General features: G+C 39.4%; 1 protein-coding gene across 1 annotated transcript in view; it reads left to right on the forward strand.

Annotated features, from left to right (window-relative positions):
* Nucleotides 1–21,379, forward strand: part of VWA3B (von Willebrand factor A domain containing 3B) — a 179,413-nt gene that overhangs the window by 91,998 nt on the left and 66,036 nt on the right. The window contains exons 14-15 of the mRNA XM_052649405.1: nt 5,188–5,315; nt 15,374–15,516. Of these exons, the coding sequence (XP_052505365.1) occupies nt 5,188–5,315; nt 15,374–15,516 (271 nt within the window). The remainder of the gene's footprint in view (nt 1–5,187; nt 5,316–15,373; nt 15,517–21,379) is intronic.

Here is a 21,379-nt window from a genome sequence, read left to right on the forward strand (position 1 = left end):
ACAATGATGGGGAGAACAGCAACCATAAGGACAACTAACTTGAGAAAATGAATCACCTAACAGCTAGTGTCCTGCAAACTGTGGTGGCCTAAGGACCACCTGAGCTAGGGCACCTGTGAAAATTCAGATTCTCGAGTTCCACTACCAAGCTACCAAATCCGGCTCCAGGCACAAAGGCCCAGGAATCCTAATAGATTCCATTTTTCTTCTAAGCTTTTTATTATGGAATGTTGCAAACAAATGCAAAAGTAGAAGAGTATATATATACATATAGACCATGTACCTATCAGTCAAATTTAACAATTATCAACATTTTGCCAAACTTTAGGAACAAACACCCTGGGGGTCCATACATAAGGTTTGTTAACCACTGCCTGTTTGCACATATTTGTGGGAAAGTTTCAAAAAATTCACTTGCTAGGCAGTTGTCTTCTGACTCATCAGGCTGTATAACCATGTGACCATCTGATGAAACAATTCGTTGTAATGAGCTAATACAAGAAAGTAAATAAAATTCTATGCCCTAATCCTCCAATTTTGGCCAGAAGATGTGCATGTCAAGTGTGCCCCTCTAGAGAACGTGTTTCTTATTGTCTGTTCTAAGGAGTGACTTTAAATCCAGGACAAGCCAGAACACTGATCAATGCTTACATGTGAGAAACTATTAATACCAGAGTCTGGAAATGACTCACTCAAAAGAATCAGACAGACTAGTACTCTGAGCTCATCAGAGGGCAATGCCCACTCCCATCACCTAGACTAGAAAACCTCATAATTCAGTGGGTATTGGGTAAAGTTTAAAGGAAGATCTTGCCTCAATAGTGGGAACAGCCAAATGCTACTCTACTTCTGTCGAGAAAATCATAAATGCAAAATGTGAAAGGGTCAATCCATTTCCAGGGAATTTAGCTGCATCCACTCTTCCCAGTCACATTCAACATACTACTGGAAGCTCTACCAAGACAACAAGGCAAGAAAATAAAAGGGATACAGATTCAAAAGGAAGAAATATACCTGTCCCTATTTGCAAGTAACAAATAAAAGTCCAAGGGAGCTACCAAAAAACTCCTAGAACTATTAACTGAGTTCAGCAAGGTCACTGGTTATAAGATCAGCACACAAAATTCAATCACATTTTGATAAAGTAAAAATAAACATACAGAATTCAAAATTAAATATTGAAATTTAGTATTTCATCCAAAATGAAATACTTAGGTATATATATTATGTAGTACATATACAGAAAAACCTTCTGAAATAGAATAAAATTAAACTATATTTTCATTCAACATCCAATGGAATATACAAAAATGCTACTGGAACTAATAATTGAAGTTAGCAAGATTGTAGTATCCTATAAGGTCAACATATAACATACAAAAATGTTGTCATATTAGCAAATAACAATAAACATTAAAATAAAAATTATCATTTACAATCTCATCAAAAATATGAAACATGTAGTGACAGATTTGTCAAAGTGTGTGAAAGGCCTGTCACTGAAAACTATAAAACATGGAGGGTTGTATGTTGTTTATGGGTTAGAAGACATCACAATGTTAGAATGTGCATTCTCAAAAAGAAAATCTGAATTGTATCTCTGTTGTATTTGTGTAGTCGTTCCTTTACCTTTCAATCTGTAGTTGACAGGCACAGACAGAGTCAGTCAGTCAGTCAGTCAGTTCAGTCAGTCAGTCAGTCAGTCATGTCTGACTCTTTGCGACCCCATGAATAGCAGCACACCAGGCCTCCCTGTCCATCACCAACTCCCGGAGTTCACTCAGACTCACGTCCGTCGAGTCGGTGATGCCATCCAGCCATCTCATCCTCTGTTGTCCCCTTCTCCTCCTGCCCCCAATCCCTCCCAGCATCAGAGTCTTTTCCAATGAGTCAACTCTTCGCATGAGGTGGCCAAAGTACTGGAGTTTCAGCTTCAGCATCATTCCTTCCAAAGAAATCCCAGGGCTGATCTCCTTCAGAATGGACTGGTAGTGGTTCTCAAGTTGCTGTTCTGCCATCTTCCTGTCTCCTTCAGTCCTTCCATGTGTATTCCATGTGTATATGACCCTCTTCAGTGCTATAATAGGGCATATAACAGAGGTTGCCATGTGCAGTACTGTATTTAGTGTTTTCATTTTAATTTTTCTAGGACATTAATTTATATGAAAATAAAAAGAATACTAAGAGAGGAAAAAAATAGACAACACATTCCTAATCAAAATTTCAGCAGGCTTTTTAGTAAAAGTTGACAAACTAATTCCATGGAAATTCAGAAGATTTCAAATAGCCAAAATGCTTTGAAAAAGAAAATCAAAGTTGAAAGACTAATACTACTTGATCTCAAGATGTATAAAGCTATAGTCATTAAGACAGGGTGGTATTAGTGTAAAGACAGATTTATAGATCAACAGAACAGAATAGCAAAACCAGAAATAGACTAACACATATGTGGATAACTGATTTTCAACAGAGATCCAAAGGCAATTCAGTGGAGAAAGTATTTTTTTTCCTCCAACAAATGTTGGAACAGTTGGATAAAATAGACACACTTTGCTCCATACATCACACTGTAATAAAAAATTAACTCAAAATGATACATGGATCTAAATGTAAAACCTAGGTTTTTTCCCCTCATAGAAGAGAACATATGAAAAACCCTTTGAGACATTGTCTTAGACCAAAAAAAAATTTATTAGGATATCAAAAACATAGTCCATATAAAGCAACTCAATATATTTGATTTAATCAAAATTAAAAATTTCTCTTTAAAAAACAGTGCTGCTGCTGCTGCTAAGTCACTTCAGTCGTGTCCGACTCTGTGTGACCCCATAGACAGCAGCCCACCAGGCTCCCCCGTCCCTGGGATTCTCCAGGCAAGAACACCAGAGTGGGTTGCCATTTCCTTCTCCAAGACAATGCTAAGATAACTAAAAGACAAGTTGTAGACTGGGAGAAAATATTTTCAAATTGTATTCATTGTCTTGTATCCAGAATATATTAAGATTTCTCAAAACTCAAGGAAACAAAAAATGGGCAAAAGATTTGGACAGACACCCTACCAAAGAAGATATATACATTTCAAACAAGATCATGAAAGGATGCTTAATATCATTAATCATTAGGGAAACACAAATTAACCATAATGAAATACCATTACACAGCTATTAAAATGGCTAAAATTAAGGCAACTGACCTTATCAAGTTTTTACAAGGATGTGGAGGAACTAGAACTCTCATATATTACGAATGGGAATGTAAACTAGTGCAATCATGTTGGAAAACAGTTTGGTCATTTCTTGAAAAGTTCAACATCACCACCCATGTGATCTTATTCATTGACCCAAGAGATATGAAAGCAGATGTTCATATGAAGACTTGTACACAATAGCTTTAGTATTTATCATAGCTCAAACCTGGAAACTCAAATGTCCATCTACAGGTGACTAAATTTTGGATTTGGTATAAAATAGAATACCACTCAGCCCTAGAAATGAATGTACTATTGATTCATGCTGTATCATGGGTGAATCTCAAAATAATTATGAAAGTAAACTAGACACAAAAAGATGATATACTGTATGATTCCATTTAAATAAAATTCCATAAAGCAACTATACTCTAATAAAAATTAATTTAAAATAGGTATGGGTTTCCATTTGGGTGATTTAAAAAGTTCTTGAACTAGATAATAGTGATGGTTGCACAATATCGTAGATGTTCTTAATGCTACTGATGTGTACACACTTTAAAAATGGTTAAAATAGTAAACTTCATGGGTATTTTGCTGAAAACAAATATAGACCTGCTGAAAAAATAGTCAAGTAAAATTCCAGAAAATTGAAACTGATAGTGACAGCAAGTAGATGAATAGTTGCTTGTTTTTTGAAGAGGGGCTAAGAGGGAGGGCAGATCTACAGTGGGATACAAACAAACTTTATAGAGGGTAATGGATATAATTATTATCTCAGTTGCAGAGATGATTTCACAAGTGTGAATGCCAAAACTGTTCAAATGGTACATTTTACATACATTCAGTTTGTTGTTGTTGAGTTGCTAAGTCATGCAACCCCATGGACTGCAGCACAGCAGGCTTCCCTGTCCTTCACTGTTTCCTGGAGTTTGCTCAAACTCATGTCCATTGAGTCGGTGATGCCATCCAACCATCTCATCCTCTGTTGCCCCTTCTCCTCTTGCCTTCAGTCTTTCCCAGTATCAGGGTCTTTTCCAAAGTCAGTCCTACTCATCAGGTGGCTAAAGTATTGGAGCTTCAGCTTTAGGAATCAGTCCTTCCAATGAATGCTGCTGCTGGTGCTAAGTAGCTTCAGTCATGTCCGACTCTGTGCAACCCCATAGACGGCAGCCCACCAGGCTCCCCTGTCCCTGGGATTCCCCAGGCAAGAACACTGGAGTGGGTTGCCATTTCCTTCTCCAATGCATGAAAGTGAAAAGTGAAAGTGAAGTTGCTTAGTCGTGTCCGACTCTTCGAGACCCCATGGACTGCAGCCTACCAGGCTACTCCATCCATGGGATTTTCCAGGCAAGAGTGCTGGAGTGGGGTGCCATTGCCTTCTCCGCTTCCAATGAATATTCAGGGTTGATTTCCTTTAAGATTGATTGGTTTGATGTCCTTGTAGTCCAAGGGACTCTAAAGAGTCTTCTCCAGCACCACAGTTCAAAAGCATCAATTCTTCAGCTATCTGTACATGACTACTGGAAAAACCATAGCTTTCACTATATGGACTTTCGTCAGCAAAATGATGTCTCTGCTTTTTAATACACTGTCTAGGTTTGTCATAGCTTTCCTTCCAAGGAGCAAGTGTCTTTTAATTTTATGACTGTAGTCACTGTCCACAATGATTTTGGAACCCAAAAAAAGAAACTCTGTCACTGCTTCCACTTTTTTCTCTTCTGTTTGCCATGAATGATGGCAGCGGATGCCATGATGTTAGTTTTTTGAATGTTGAATTTTAAGCCAGCTTTTTCACTCTTCTGTTTCACTCTCATCAAAAGGCTCTTTAGTTCCTCTTCATTTTCTGCCACACCTCAATTAGGCTGTCTAAAAAATAAATAAAAACTACATGAAATTCTTTAGATTCTTCTTTTCCTGATACAGTTTGGTTTTTTGTTAGAAATGTTTGGAATCTGAACTTTCGTATAATCTTGCAATGTGTTTACTTATTTTGCCAGAATGAAGATCTGACTCTTTTAATTAAGGAAATGGAGCAAGGACGCAGTGATCTAGAGAAGGTGCAAGGCCTTTACTCAGAGTCATTGGTCATGGACTGGTGGTACAATGCAGAAAAAGATAGAGACAAGTAAGCATGGCAAAGCACCCACTTCCCCATCACAGAGGTCCTCTTGGGTGCTCTGCTGGATCTCTTTACCATTTCTTTCTACAGTGCTTTGTGAGAGTTCTTTTATTTATTTTTTTTACTTTTTAAAAAATTTTTAAAATATAAATTTATTTATTTTAATTGGAGGTTAATTACTTTACAATATTGTACTGGTTTTGCCATACATCAACATGAATCCACCACAGGTATACATTTGTTCCCCATCCTGAACCCCTCTCCCTCTTCCTTCCCCGTACCATCCCTCTGGGTCATCCCAGTGCACCAGCCCCAAGCACCCTGTATCCCGCATCGAACCTGGACTGGCAGTTCATTTCATATATGATATTATACATGTTTCAATGCCATTCTCCCAAATCATCCCACCCTCTCCCTCTCCCACAGAGTCCAAAAGACTGTTCTATACATCTGTGTCTCTTTTGCTGTCTCCCATACAGGGTTATCCTTACCATCTTTGGAAATTCCATATATATGCATTAGTATACTGTATTGGTGTTTTTCTTTCTGGCTTACTTCACTCTGGATAATAGGCTCCAGTTTCATCCACCTCATTAGAACTGATTCAAATGTATTCTTTTTAATGGCTGAGTAGTACTCCATTGTGTATATGTACCACAGCTTTCTTATCCATTCATCTGCTGATGGACATCTAGGTTGCTTCCATGTCCTGGCTATTATAAACAGTGCTGAGATGAACATTGGGGTACACATGTCTCCTTCAATTCTGGTTTCCTCAGTGTGTATGCCCAGCAGTGGGATTGCTGGGTCATAAGGCAGTTCTATTTCCCGTTTTTTAAGGAATCTCCACACTGTTCTCCATAGTGGCTGTACTAGTTTGCATTCCCACCAACAGTGTAGGAGGGTTCCCTTTTCTCCACACCCTCTCCAGCATTTATTGCTTGTAGACTTTTGGATCGCAGCCATTCTGACTGGCATGAAATGGTACCTCACTGTGGTCTTGATTTGCATTTCTCTGATAATGAGTGATGTTGAGCATCTTTTCATGTGTTTGTTAGCCATCTGTATGTCTTCTTTGGAGAAATGTCTGTTTAGTTCTTTGGCCCATTTTTTTATTGAGTTGTTTATTTTTCTGGAATTGAACTCCAGGAGTTGCTTGTATATTTTTGAGATTAGTTGTTTGTCAATTGCTTCATTTGCTATTATTTTCTCCCATTCCGAAGGCTGTTTTTTCACCTTGCTTATAGTTTCCTTTGTTGTGCAGAAGTTTTTAAGTTTAATTAGATCCCATTTGTTTATTTTTGCTTTTATTTCCAGTATTCTGGGAGGTGGGTCATAGAGGATCCTGCTGTGATGTATGTCAGAGAGTGTTTTGCCCATGTTCTCCTCTAGGAGTTTTATAGTTTCTGGTCTTACATTTAGATCTTTAATCCATTTTGAGTTTAATTTTGTGTATGGTGTTAGAAAATGTTCTAGTTTCATTCTTTTACAAGTGGTTGACCAGTTTTCCCAGCACCACTTGTTAAAGAGATTGTCTTTAATCCATTGTATATTCTTGCCTCCTTTGTCAAAGATAAGGTGTCCATAGGTGTGTGGATTTATCTCTGGGCTTTTTATTTTGTTCCATTGATCTATATTTCTGTCTTTGTGCCAGTACCATACTGTCTTGATGACTGTGGCTTTGTAGTAGAGCCTGAAGTCAGGCAGGTTGATTCCTCCAGTTCCATTCTTCTTTCTCAAGATTGCTTTGGCTATTCGATGTTTTTTGTATTTTCATACAAATTGTGAAATTATTTGTTCTAGCTCTGTGAAAAATACCGTTGGTAGCTTGATAGGGATTGCATGAATCTATAGATAGCTTTGGGTAGTATACTCATTTTCACTATATTGATTCTTCTGATCCATGAACATGGTATATTTCTCCATCTGTCCTCTTTGATTTCTTTCACCAGTGTTTTATAGTTTTCTGTATATAGGTCTTTAGTTTCTTTAGGTAGATATATTCCTAAGTATTTTATTCTTTTCGTTGCAATGGTGAATGGAATTGTTTCCTTAATTTCTCTTTCTATTTTCTCATTATTAGTGTATAGGAATGCAAGGGATTTCTCTGTGTTGATTTTATATCCTGCAACTTTACTATATTCATTGATTAGCTCTAGTAATTTTCTGGTGGAGTCTTTAGGGTTTTCTATGTAGAGGATCATGTCATCTACAAACAGTGAGAGTTTTACTTCTTCTTTTCCAATTTGGATTCCTTTTATTTCTTTTTCTGCTCTGATTGCTGTGGCCAAAACTTCCCAAACTATGTTGAATAGTAGTGGTGAAAGTGGGCACCCTTGTCTTGTTCCTGACTTAGGGGAAATGCTTTCAGTTTTTCACCATTGAGGATAATGTTTGCTGTGGGTTTGTCATATATAGCTTTTATTATGTTGAGGTATGTTCCTTCTATTCCTGCTTTCTGGAGAGTTTTTATCATAAATGGATGTTTAATTTTGTCAAAGGCTTTCTCTGCATCTATTGAAATAATCATATGGCTTTTATTTTTCAATTTGTTAATGTGGTGTATTACATCGATTGATTTGTGGATATTGAAGAATCCTTGCATCCCTGGGATAAAGCCCACTTGATCATGGCGTATAATCTTTTTAATGTGTTGTTGGATTCTGATTGCTAGAATTTTGTTAAGGACTTTTGCATCTATGTTCATCAGTGATATTCGCCTATAGTTTTCTTTTTTTGTGGCATCTTTGTCAAGTTTTGGTATTAGGGTGATGGTGCTCTCATAGAATGAGTTTGGAAGTTTACCTTCTTCTGCAATTTTCTGGAAGAGTTTGAGTAGAATAGGTGTTAGCTCTTCTCTAAATTTTTGGTAGAATTCAGCTGGGAAGCTGTCTGGACCTGGGCTTTTGTTTGCTGGAAGATTTATGATTACAGTTTCAGTTTCTGTGCTTGTGATGGGTCTGTTAAGATTTTCTATTCCTTCCTGGTTCAGTTTTGGAAAGTTGTACTTTTCTAAGAATTTGTCCGTTTCTTCCATGTTGTCCATTTTATTGGCATATAATTGCTGATAGTAGTCTCTTATGATCCTTTGTATTTCTGTGTTGTCTGTTGTGATCTCTCCATTTTCATTTCTAATTTTATTGATTTGATTTTTCTCCCTTTGTTTCTTGATGAGTCTGGCTAATGGTTTGTCAATTTTATTTATCCTTTCAAAGAACCAGCTTTTGGCTTTGTTGATTTTTGCTATGGTCTCTTTTGTTTCTTTTGCATTTATTTCTGCCCTAATTTTTAAGATTTTTTTCCTTCTCCTAACCGTGGGATTCTTCATTTCTTCCTTTTCTAGTTGCTTTAGGTGTAGAGTTAGGTTATTTATTTGACTTTTTTCTTGTTTCTTGAGGTATGCCTGTATTGCTATGAACTTTCCCCTTAGCATTGCTTTTACAGTGTCCCACAGGTTTTGGGTTGTTGTGTTTTCATTTTCATTCATTTCTGTGCATATTTTGATTTCTTTTTTTGTTTCTTCTGTGATTTGTTGGTTATTCAGCAGTATGTTGTTCAGCCCCCATATGTTGGAATTTTTAATAGTTTTTCTCCTGTAATTGAGAGCTAATCTTACTGCATTGTGGTCAGAAAAGATGCTTGGAATGATTTCAGTTTTTTTTTTTTTTTTAATTTACCAAGGCTAGATTTATGGCCCAGGATGTGATCTATCTTGGAGAAGGTTCCGTGTGTGCTTGAGAAAAAGGTGAAATTCATTGTTTTGGGGTGAAATGTCCTATAGATATCAATTAGGTCTAACTGGTGTATTGTATCATTTAAAGTTTGTGTTTCCTTGTTAATTTTCTGTTTAGTTGATCTATCCATAGATGTGAGTGGGGTATTAAAGTCTCCCACTATTATTGTGTTATTGTTAATTTCCCCTTTCATACTTGTTAGCATTTGTCTTACATATTGCTGTGCTCCTATGTTGGGTGCATATATATTTATAATTGTTATATCTTCTTCTTGGATTGATGCTTTGATCATTATGTAGTGTCCTTCTTTGTCTCTCTTCACAGCCTTTGTTTTAAAGTCTATTTTATCTGATATGAATATTGCTACTTCTGCTTTCTTTTGGTCTCTATTTGCATGGAAAATCTTTTCCCAGCCCTTCGCTTTCAGTCTGTATGTGTCCCCTGTTTTGAGATGAGTCTCTTGTAGACAGCATATGTAGGGGCTTTGTTTTTGTATCCATTCAGCCAGTCTTTGTCTTTTGGTTGGGGTATTCAACCCATTTATGTTTAAGGTAATTATTGATAAGTATGATCCTGTTGCCATTTACTTTATTGTTTTGGGTTCAAGTTTATACACCCTTTTTGTGTTTCCTGTCTAGAAAAGATCCTTTAGCATTTGCTGGAGAGCTGGTTTGGTGGTGCTGAATTCTCTCAGCCTTTGCTTCTCTGTAAAGCTTTTGGTTTCTCCTTCATATCTGAATGAGATCCTTGCTGGGTACAGTAATCTGGGCTGTAGGTTATTTTCTTTCATCACTTTAAGTATGTCCTGTGCTATTCCCTCCTGACCTGAAGAGTTTCTAGTGACAGATCAGCTGTTATCCTTATGGGAATCCCCTTGTGTGTTACTTGTTGTTTTTCCCTTGCTGCTTTTAATATTTGTTCTTTGTGTTTGATCTTTGTTAATTTGATTAATATGTCTCTTGGGGTGTTTTGTCTTGGGTTTATCCTGTTTGGAACTCTCTGGGTTTCTTGGACTTGGGTGATTATTTCCTTCCCCATTTTAGGGAAGTTTTCAACTATTATCTCCTCAAGTATTTTCTCATGGTCTTTCTTTTTGTCTTCTTCTTCTGGGACTCCTATGATTTGAATGTTGGGGCATTTAACACTCTCCTGGAGGTCTCTGAGATTGTCCTCATTTCTTTTAATTAGTTTTTCTTTTTTCCTCTCTGATTCATTTATTTTTACCATTCTATCTTCTAATTCACTAATCCTATCTTCTGCCTCTGTTATTCTACTATTTGTTGCCTCCAGAGTGTTTTTGATCTCATTTATTGCATTATTCATTATATATTGACTCTTTTATTTTTTCTAGGTCCTTGTTAAACCTTTCTTGCATCTTCTCAATCCTTGTCTCCAGGCTATTTATCTGTGATTCCATTTTGATTTCAAGATTTTGGATCATTTTCACTATCATTATTTGGAATTCTTTATCAGGTAGATTCCCTATCTCTTCCTCTTTTGTTTGGTTTGGTGGGCATTTATCCTGTTCCTTTACCTGCTGGGTATTCCTCTATCTCTTCATCTCATTTATATTGCTGAGTTTGGGGTGGTCTTTCTGTATTCTGGCAGTTTGTGGAGTTCTCTTTATAGTGAAGTTTCCTCACTGTGGGTGGGGTTGTACAGGTGGCTTGTCAAGGTTTCTTGGTTAGGGAAGCTTGTGTCGGTGTTCTGGTGGGTGGGGCTGGATTTCTTCTCTCTGGAGTGCAATGAAGTGTCCAGTAAGGAGTTATGAGATGTCAGTGGTTTTGGAGTAACTTTGGGCAGCCTGTATATTGGAGCTCAGGGCTGTGTTCCTGTGTTGCTGGGGAATTTGCATGGTATGTCATGCTCTGGAACTTGTTGGCCCTTGGGTGGTGCTTGGTTTCAGTGTAGGTATGGAGGCATTTGATGAGCTCCTATCAATTAATGTTCCCTGGAGTCAGGAGTTCTCTGGTGTTCTCAGGGTTTGGACTTAAGCCTCCTGCTTCTGGTTTTCAGTCTTACTTTTACAGTAGTCTCAAGACTTCTCCTTCTATACAGCACCATTGATAAAACATCTAGGTTAAAGATGAAAAGTTTCTCCACAGTGAGGGACACCCAGAGAGGTTCACAGAGATACATGGAGAAGAGAAGAGGGAGGAGGGAGTTAGAGGTGACCCGAATGAGATGAGGTGGAATCAGAAGAGGAGAGAGCAAGCTAGCCAGTAATCACTTCCTTTTGTGCACTCCACAACTGGACCGCTCAGAGATGTTCATGGAGTTATATAGAGACGAGAAGAGGGAGGAAGGCGACAGAGGTGGCCAGGAAGATAAAAGGGGGGAATCAAAAGGAGAGAGACAGAGCCAGCCAGTGGTTAGTTCCCTAAGTGTTCTCCACCGTCTGGAACACACAGAAATTCACAGAGTTGGGTAGAGAAGAGAGGGGGTAGGGAGGAGACATAGGCGACCTGGTGGAGAAAAGTGAAGTGAAGTGAAGTTGCTCAGTCATGTCCGACTCTTTGCGACCCCATGGACTGTAGCCTACCAGACTTCTCAGTCCATGGGATTTTCCAGGCAAGAGTACTGGAGTGGGTTGCCATTCCCTTCTCCAGGGGATCTTCCTAACCCAGGGATTGAACCCACATCTCCTGCATTGTAGGCAGACACTTTACCCTCTGAGCCACCAGGGAAGCCCTAAGGAGCGTCCAAAGGGGGGAGAGCAGTCAAGCCAGTAATCTCGCTCCCAAGTAAAAATGGGTACTGAAGATTGGGTTCTTAAAGGTACAAAATTGATAACAAATACCAAAGAGCAAAGATTAAAAATCTAGGGTAGAGTTTGGAATTTCAAAAATACAATATTAAAGAAAAGAGGAAAAAAAGTCACAAAAATTATAAAATATATATGTATATATGAAGTTTGCTTTTAAAAAATTGGATCTTTTTTTTTGCAAAGTAGTAGTAGGTTATAAAAGTGAAAATTAAAGGAGTAATAGAGGACTTAAAAATTTTTTCAAATTAAAAAAAAAGAATGATTGTAAAAATAGTAAAAATATATCTAGGACTTTCTCTGGTGTTGTGGGTACTGTGGGGTCAGTTTATTTTCAGATAGTTCCTTGGTCTGGCTTATATTTCTCAAGTTAGATAGGCCCCTTCCTATGTAGTTGGTACTAATGACAAGGTTTTAATCTATTGCACCTGTCACTTCCAAGGCAGTTCCCTCTGTTTTAGCTTCTTCTGTTTGCTGGTCTCTTCAGTGTCTGATTTCCACCCTGACACAAAGAGGGCGGTGGTGGACACTTTTTTTAGGCTCACTTGTTCAGTCGTGCTGTGGGGAGGGAGGGACCCCTCAAACAAATAACACTGGCGTGTGTTCGCAGTGCCTCAGCCACACTGGGCCTGCCCCTGCTCATGGCACGTGTACCCTCCCTGCCCACACTGCTCAGGCTCTAGGTTGCTCCGCCAGGAATCGTCCAAGGCCAGCCCTGGGCTGCATGCACCTCCCAGGTCTAAGCTGCTCAGGTTCAGGCACTCGGGTAGTCCTCAGAGGCCCGGACTCAGTTGGGCCTGTGTTTTGTGCCCTTCCCAGGTCCGAGCAGCTCAGGTGACAAGGTGTTTGGCGAATGCGGTCGCTGCGAGTTATCGCCTCCCCCATCCCTGCTGCTCAGTTTTCTGGGTGTACAACCAGCACACCTTCTCAGGCAGATGTTGACCATCCAGAACCCCCAGAAGTCTTAGTTAGCAAAGAAGCCTGCTTACAGTTTTGTAGATAATGTCTCTCTGGGGCTGCGATTGTCCCCTTCTGGCTCTGGCAGCCTGTCACCAGAGAGGGATGGTCTGCAGCCAGCTATCTCTCTCTGTTCAGTCCTTTGTTCTGTGCGCAGGCCTGGCGGTGTCTTAGGTTAGGGCTGGCTTTTCGCATGGTAGTTATCCCACAGTCTGGTTTGCTAACCCAAGTTAGTTCGCTCAGATTGCCCTCGGGGCATTCAGGCCAGATCCTTAGTCTAAGCAGCAGCCTGCACCTCCCTGCCAAGCCCCCGCTTGCTAGTGGCAGGTGCAGGCATCTGCGCTGCTTCACTGCTGGGGGAGTTACCATTGGGCTTATAATCTGTGGGTTTTAATTATTTATTTATTTTTCCTCCCAGTTATGTTGCCCTCTGTGCTTCCCAGGCTCGCCACAGACTTGGCAGTGAGAGTGTTTTCTGGTGTTTGGAAACTTCTCTTTTTAAGACTCCCTTCCCGGGACTAAGCTCCCTCCCTACCTCTTTTGTCTCCTTTTTTGTCTTTTATATTTTTTCCTACCTCCTTTAAAAGACAATGGGCTGCTTTTCTGGGTGCCTGATGTTCCTCTGCCAGCATTCAGAAGTTGTTTTGTGGAATTTACTCAGCGTTTAAATGTTCTTTTGATGAATTTGTGGGGAAGAAAGTGGTCTCCCCATCCTATTCCTCTGCCATCTTAGGACCGCCTCTGTGAGAGTTCTTTTAAAACATCACATAGTATGATTATGTTAGGATTTTTGTTTAAGCAAAGGGAACTCATAATCTAACAAATTAATGATTGGCTTACAGAAGCCACAGACTCATCCTTTTTTAAATTTTGATTTTTTTTGGTCATACCAAATGGCATTACATATGGGATTTGAGTTCCCCAACTGGGGATCAAACCTGTGCAGTGGAAGTGCAGAGTCTTAACCACTGGACTGCCAAGGAAGCCTCACATACTCATCTTTATATGCAGGTTCTCAAATCCGGTGTGATCCTTAAGGATGTCTCACCTGCACCCAATGTGGATATCCTGCACCCCCACCACAACACACGAAGGTGACAGAGCAGAGTAGGAGTGCGCTGTTGTGAAGATTTGACTCAGGGTCACGACTGAAGCGACTTAGCATGCATGCATGCTTTGAAAAAGGAAATGGCAACCCACTCCAGTATTCTTGCCTGGAGAATCCCAGGGACGAAGGAGCCTGGTGGGCTGCCGTCTATGGGGTTGCACAGAGTTGGACGCGACTGAGCAGCTTAGCAGCAGCAGCAGGAGGCTCAAGGGCTGGACTTCACTCTTTGTGACCTTGGTGAATCCTTAACTTCTCTCCACACCTGTTGATTGCTGTGGGTCTCAGTTTCTTCCTCGTTAAGATGATGTGGTCATAGGATTTTAGATAGATGATTTTTCAGGTCTTTCCCATGCTATATGCTATTAATAATATGTCTAAAATCAAAACCACCCCAGCATTCAGTAAATGTGTCAAATCTTACATGATTTTACATTGTACAGATATTCAGACATCATAGCATTCATGTATCACAGCATATAAATACTCTATCAGGAATGGAAAACAAATTTATGGTTACCAAAGGAGATAGTAGGGAATGGGGGGAGTTTGGGATTAACAGTGGGAGGAGTTTTGAATTAACAGATATACACCATTATATATAAAACAGAATAACTTTATTCTGGGCTTCCCTATTGTAAACAACAAGGACCTACTGTATAGCACACTCAATATTTTTTAATAACCTATAATGGAAAAGAATCTGAAAAATGTATATATATGTGTATGTGTATATATGTATAATGTATGTATAACATATATATGTATTATATATATATAATGTATATATATATATAACTGAATCACTTTGTGCTCTTAAAACTAACACAACACTGTAAATTAACTATAGTTCAATTTAAAAATGACAAACAAGAAATGCCCCAACAGGAGTATATCTTTTTACTTAGAAGTGAAAGAAAAGGTGAAAGTTGCTCGGTTGTGTCAGACTCTTTGGGACCCCATGGACTGTAGCCTACCAGACTCCTCTGTCCTTGGGATTCTCTGGGCAAGAATACTAGAGTGACTTGCCATTTCCTTCTCTGATTCTAAATGAATATACACAAAATAGAATCTCTTTTAAGGGCTGGATTATTAACCTCAAGTGAAAGTTGATCAGTCGTGTCCAACTCTTTGTGACCCCATGGACTATACAGTCCATGGAATTCTCCAGGCCAGAATATTGGAGTGGGTAGCCTTTCCCTTCTCCAGGGGATCTTCCCAACCCAGGGATTGAACCAAGGTCTCCCGCATTGCAGGCGGATTTGTGATAGCAAAGTGGAAAGAAGTTGAAAATATGTACTAGTCAGGATTTCTTCATCTAAAGTCACTGTCTTCCTATTAGCAAATTAAGCATTTAATAAATGCCCATCAGAACAAAGAGAAAATAAAAACATTCCTAGACAAAAATTAATTGTGGCTAGCAGACCTACCCTTAAAGACTGAACACAGGAAGTTCCCACATTTTTTCTTTCATCATCTTTGTCTACTTTTTAATCTAAAACAGGCATCAAAAGGAAATTTGTTCCATGGTTTCAACCCCAGAAAAATGTGCAAAACCTCATGCTGATGTCAAATCATCACGAATGCCAAAAATACCAGAGGACCCATCAAGTCAAAAGATTCAGAGAAAGAAAGTGCTCCACGCAGGTATCTGTAAACAAAATGTTTGAATCTCATGACCGGTTTTCCTTCAGTGCAAGAATGTATTAACAGGAATAAAGGAGGAATAAAGCTGAAGCCTCATAACATTTTAAAAGAAGCCTAAACTTGTGTTTGTTAAACTGAAGTTATTATTGAAGTAATTGTACATTCTCGTGCACTTGTGATAAATCATACAGAGAGATCCTGTATACCTGCTCTTCACCCAGCTACCCGCAACGGTCACATGTTGGAAAAAAAAAAAAGTCCAGTTTTGCAACCAGGATATTGACATTGATACAGTCCACAATCTTAGTCAGATTGCCCCAATTTTACATGTGTTCGTGTGTGTGTGTGTACTTCTCTGATTTTATCACGTGTGGTTTCATATCCCCCCCTCCCTACAGTCAAGATACAGAACATTTCCATCACCACAAAGATCCCTGACCTTGCTGTTTTATAACAACACCCATTTCCCTCCAACACCCTTTCCCATCTAGTGGGAACTACTAAGTTCTCCATTTCTAAAATGTTGTCATTTCAAAAGCGTTATGTAAATGGAATCATACAACTCATAACCTTTGGGTTTTGGCTTGTTTCACTCAACATATTTTGCCCCAGACTCATCCAAATATTTTACAGGTATCAACACTTCAGTCCTCTTCATTACAGAGTAGTAGCATGTGATATGGATGCTCCAGAGTTGGTTTAACCATTCATCTGTTGATGGACATCTGAGTTGTTTCTAGTTTGGGGCTATTACGAATAAAGCAGTTCTAAACATTTTTGTGTGAACATAATTTTTCATTTCTTTAAGATAAAGCCCAGGAGTGCAGCTGTTGATTCATATAGTATTGAATGTTTAGTTTTATAAGAAGCTGCCAGACTATTTGCTGGAGTGGCTGTGCCATTTCATATTATCACAGTAATCAATGAGTGATTCAGTTTCTCTACATTCTTGCCGGAACTTGGTATCAGTTCAGTTCAGTTCAGTCACTCAGTCGTGTACGACTCTTTGCAACCCCATGAATCGCAACACACCAGGCCTCCCTGTCCATCACCAACTCCCGGAGTTCACTCAGACTCATGTCCATCGAGTCCGTGATGCCATCCAGCCATCTCATCCTCTGTCGTCCCCTTCTCCTCCTGCCCCCAATCCCTCCCACCATCAGAGTCTTTTCCAATGAGTCAACTCTTTGCATGAGGTGGCCAAAGTATTGGAGCTTCAGCTTTAGCATCATTCCTTCCAAAGAACACCCAGGGCTGATCTCCTTTAGAATGGACTGGTTGGATCTCCTTGCAGTCCAAGGGACTCTCAAGAGTCTTCTCCAACACCACAGTTCAAAAGCATCAATTCTTCGGCGCTCAGCAAACTTGGTATAGATTGTCATAAATATTTTTTTTATTTTCAGGGGCTTCCCTGGTGGCTCAGTCACTAAAGAATCCGCCTGCCAATGCAGGAGATGTGGGTTCAGTTCTTGTGTTGGGAAGGTCCCCTGGAGGAGGAAATGGCAATCCACTCCTGTGTTCTTGTCTGGAAAATTCCATGGACAGAGGAGCCTGGCAGGCTACAGTCCATGGGGTTGCAAAGAGTCAAACACGACTGAACACACACACACACACACACACACACACACACACACTTTTTAACTGTTCTGATAGGTGTGTAACATCTCATGGTGATTTTTACTTGCATTTCCATAATGACTAGTAATATGGAATATCTTTTTACGTGCTCATCTGCAGTCCTTACATCCTCCTCAATTAAATGTCTGCACACATGGGCTTTCTGCATAGTATATAAGGATCGTTTGTTTTTTATTGGTGAATTTTGAGAGTTCACTCTCATGGTCACAAATGGCTGCTCCACTTCCAGGCTCTCAGAACAGAACTTGTTCATATATAGGGGACTTACTACTGTATTTGGAACAATTACAAATGGTATTGGTTTTTTAATATAGCTTTATCATATGTTTATTGTTAGTGTAGCAATATGTGATACATTTTGTGTGATGATCCCATAATGGACAACCTTACAGAACTCACTTAGTGGGTCTAGGAGGTTTTTTGATTTTGTGGGTTTTTTACCATTTTCACATATACAATATGTTATCTGCAGATTGGGTTGGTTTTATCTTCTTTTCCAATCTTTCTGGCTTTATCTCTTTTTCTTGCCTTACTGCAAAAGCTAGAATTTCCAGTAGTATATTTAATAAGGGTAATGAGAGTGAGCATCCTTGCCTTTATCCTGGTCTTAAAAGGGAAAGATATTCAATCTTTCACCAGTAAATATGATTTTAGCTGTAGGTTTTTCGTACATACTCTTTGTTAAGTTGAGGAAGTTCCCCTCATTCCCGGTTTTCTGAGAGCTTCTATCATGAATTGGTACTGGATTTTGTCAAATGCTATATCTATGTCAAATGATATGTTGTTGCTTAGTGGCTAAGATGTGTCCAACTCTTTTTGATCCTATGGACTGTGACCTGCCAGGCTCCTCTGTCCATGGGATTTCTGCGGCAAGAATACTGGAGTGGATTGCCATTTCCTTCTCCAGGGCATCTTGCCCACCCAGGGATCTCCTGCATTGGCAAGCAGGTTCTTTACCACTGAGGCACCAGGGAACAGGGAAGAGTGAAAGTCGCTCAGTTGGGTCTGACTCTTTGCAACCCCATGGACTGTACAGTCCATGGAATTCTCCAGGCCAGAATACTGGAGTGGGTAGCCTTTCCCTTCTCCAGGGAATCTCCCCAACCCAGAAATTGAACCGAATCTCCAGCATTGCAGGAGGATTCTTTACCAGCTGAGCCACAAGGGAAGCCCCATCAAATGAGAGATCATGTATCATATGATTTTTCTTCTTTAGTCTATTGATATGGTGGATTACATCGATTGCTTTCAAATGTTGAAGCAGCCTCATATGTTTAGAACATCTCCCACTTGGCCTCAGTGTTTATTTCCAGTGCTTTTGAGTGTAACTCTTTGCATGGTTTTTGTAATGGTTTCTCTGAGTATAACAGCTTATAAATGTGACTTACAACACTCTTCTAGTATCAACATTTTACCACTTTTTTGTGAGTGTGGAGATCTTCCTTCAGTTTAGGTTTCTTTGCTGTCCCTAGTTTTGAATGTCATTGGCTTGAGTATCAGGTGATGCTGTAACTTTTGTTTAAATCATCGAATATAAATCTCATGAAGAACAGATAATCTATTGTATTTACCATATTTTTCTCTTTTGTTCTTTCTTCCTTCCTCATTCTCCAAAATTCCTTCTTTTCTCATTTACTTTCTGTTTGAAGAACTTCCTGTGTTCAGTCTTCAAGGGGAAGTCTGCTGGCCACAATAATTTTTTTCTTTGTCTAGGAATGTTTTTTACTTTCTCCTCATTCCTGAAGGACATTTTTGCCTTGTTCAGAATTTGCAGCTGATTGTTCTTTCCTGTCTGTAGCTGAAAACATAGTGCCTCTTCCTCAGGCTGCCTACACTTGAAATGTGAAATTTGCTCAGATTCAAACTGCTGCTTCCCTCTAGGTACTGGTTCCTTTCTCTCTGGCATGCTTTTTAAATTTTTTCTTTGTCTCTAATTTTCAAATGTTTAACTATAATGCATCTTGGCATGGATTTCCTTGGGTTTATTCTGTTTGGGGTTGCACAGCTTCTTGATTTGTATGTTGTATCTTTCACCAAATTGGGGGCACTTTCATCTATTACTTCTTCAAATAGTCTCTCAGTCCCACTTTTATCCTCTGTGTCTTAGAACTCTGATGATATGAATGTTGGATATTTTGCTATTATCATACAGACCCCTGAGGCTCTGTTTATCTTTTCTTGTTGTATTTTCTCTCTATTGTTAAAATAGGCTGAATTCTATTATTCTGTTCCCAAAGTTCTCTGATACTACCCTCTGCTATTTTCACTCTGCTGTTAAGTTCACCCAAAATGTTTTTCATTTGTTATTTTTCAGTTCTACAATTTCCACTTAGAAATTTTTATAACTTCTATTTCTTTGCTGAGATTTTTCTATTTGTGTCAAGGGAATTTTATAATTAATGGCTGAACCATTTTTCTGACAGTTTCTTTGAGATCCTTGTCAGAGAATTCCAGCTTCTGATTCATCATGGTATTAACATCCTTTGATTGTTTTTTCTCCTTCAAAGTGTGACTTTCTTGATTCCTGATATGATGGATGATTTTTTTATAGTTTCCTGAATGTTCTTTTATGTTAGGGACCCTGGCTGCTATTTATATCTTTTATTTTAGATAGCAGTTGTCCTGTTTAAACTTGACACAGAAGTCTCACTTTGGCCTGCTCTTTTGGGTTCTAATGGTCATTTCATTTTCACAGCCTTTGTGGTATCATTTTGGTGTTTGGTTACCTGGTGTTATTGTGGCTCCCACTGGTCCCTTTATGGTGCTTCCTGAGGGACCAGAGGAGTCTCCCCAGGCCAGGAGGCTATATGTCTCTCAGTGAGGAAGGTTGTGATGGCTTCCTCTGCCATACACACTGTCTCTTTTATCTCCCTATGTCTCTGGGCAGAGGAGGAGAGCCTTATACCCACAGAGACCAAAGAAGTATTTGCTGTAGCTTGGTCCCTCTTTCATGATCTGTCCATTTGCCCTAGTCTCTCTGTCTTAAGCCCATGGGGACAAAGAGGATTCCCATTCTGGCCACTCATGTGGCAGCATCCCTTTTGCCATTCCTGCCTGGTCGTTCCAGTGAACCTGACTTTTGCTAGAAATGCTACCTGCTACTCATCCTAAATGTTTTAATGGCCTTTTGTCACTTGCACCATTTCACTTAGATTTGGGATTGTTGCTATTGTTAGGCAGCCCTGTGCCAAATTGTTTTCTGATTCAATTTTTAATTTAGAATAGTGATGAAATGTGGTGTTAGACTATGCAGAGCTGGGGGAGTAGTTAAATGCTTGAATCCACTGCCAGATAAATATGTCTTCACTCATTATTTGCCATTTGGGAATAGTAAAGTTTTCATGTCTGGAAACTTTGGGAGCTAAATTTCATTTTCATTTGGACACATCTGTTGTTTCTACCCAGCAATTTTGATCAAGATGGCCTGCTGGTATAGTGAGGAACAGGCGTTCACCTCTCCTATGTGGATCATTTGTCTCTTTTGCTCACAGACACAGCTCCCTAGAAAATTTATCCTTCCAAATTCCTTGTTACAGAGGCAGTGGAGACAGGAATCACCCTATTTGTTGCCTAGAAAAACAGTGACTATCACATAGCACACTCCTAACTCCACACATGGAAACTACTGGGGTTATCTTTCTGTGTTTAGGGCAATGCAGATTATTAGCTAATTTTCACTCTAATTTCTTGTAAGAAAGGATAAGTCCCTTCTTGTTGAAAACAGGACACATTTTGTTTACGAATTCTACATAAATCTTTGGTACTACATAAAGGCCTCCAGATCACAAAGTACAGACAACAATTACAATTAGTGTGGTTTCTGTGATCCCATGGGAAAGTAATCAAATATCTTGGTGCAAATGCATTATCCTCTGAAGCAGTAATCCCCAACCTTTTTGGCACCAGTGACCAGTTTCATGGAAACCCATTTTTCCACGGACTGGGGTTGGGGGAGCAGGGATGGTTTGTGGATGATTCAAATGCATTTCATTTCTTGTGCACTTTGTTTCTATTATTACATCAGCTCCACCTCAGATCATTATGCATTAGATCCCAAAGATTGGGGAACCCTGCTCTATCTAAAGCACACAGATTCAGTGTCATTATTTACTAAGTGTCTACTTGCTATTTGAAAGGGCCCAACAAGAGGGTAGAAAATAATGCAAATAAAAGTGTAGACAGCAGCTGTGGTGGGCAGAGCTTCTAAAATGACCTACAAAGAGGT

This window comes from Budorcas taxicolor, chromosome 11, assembly GCF_023091745.1.
Source record: "Budorcas taxicolor isolate Tak-1 chromosome 11, Takin1.1, whole genome shotgun sequence".
Lineage (NCBI taxonomy): Eukaryota > Metazoa > Chordata > Mammalia > Artiodactyla > Bovidae > Budorcas > Budorcas taxicolor.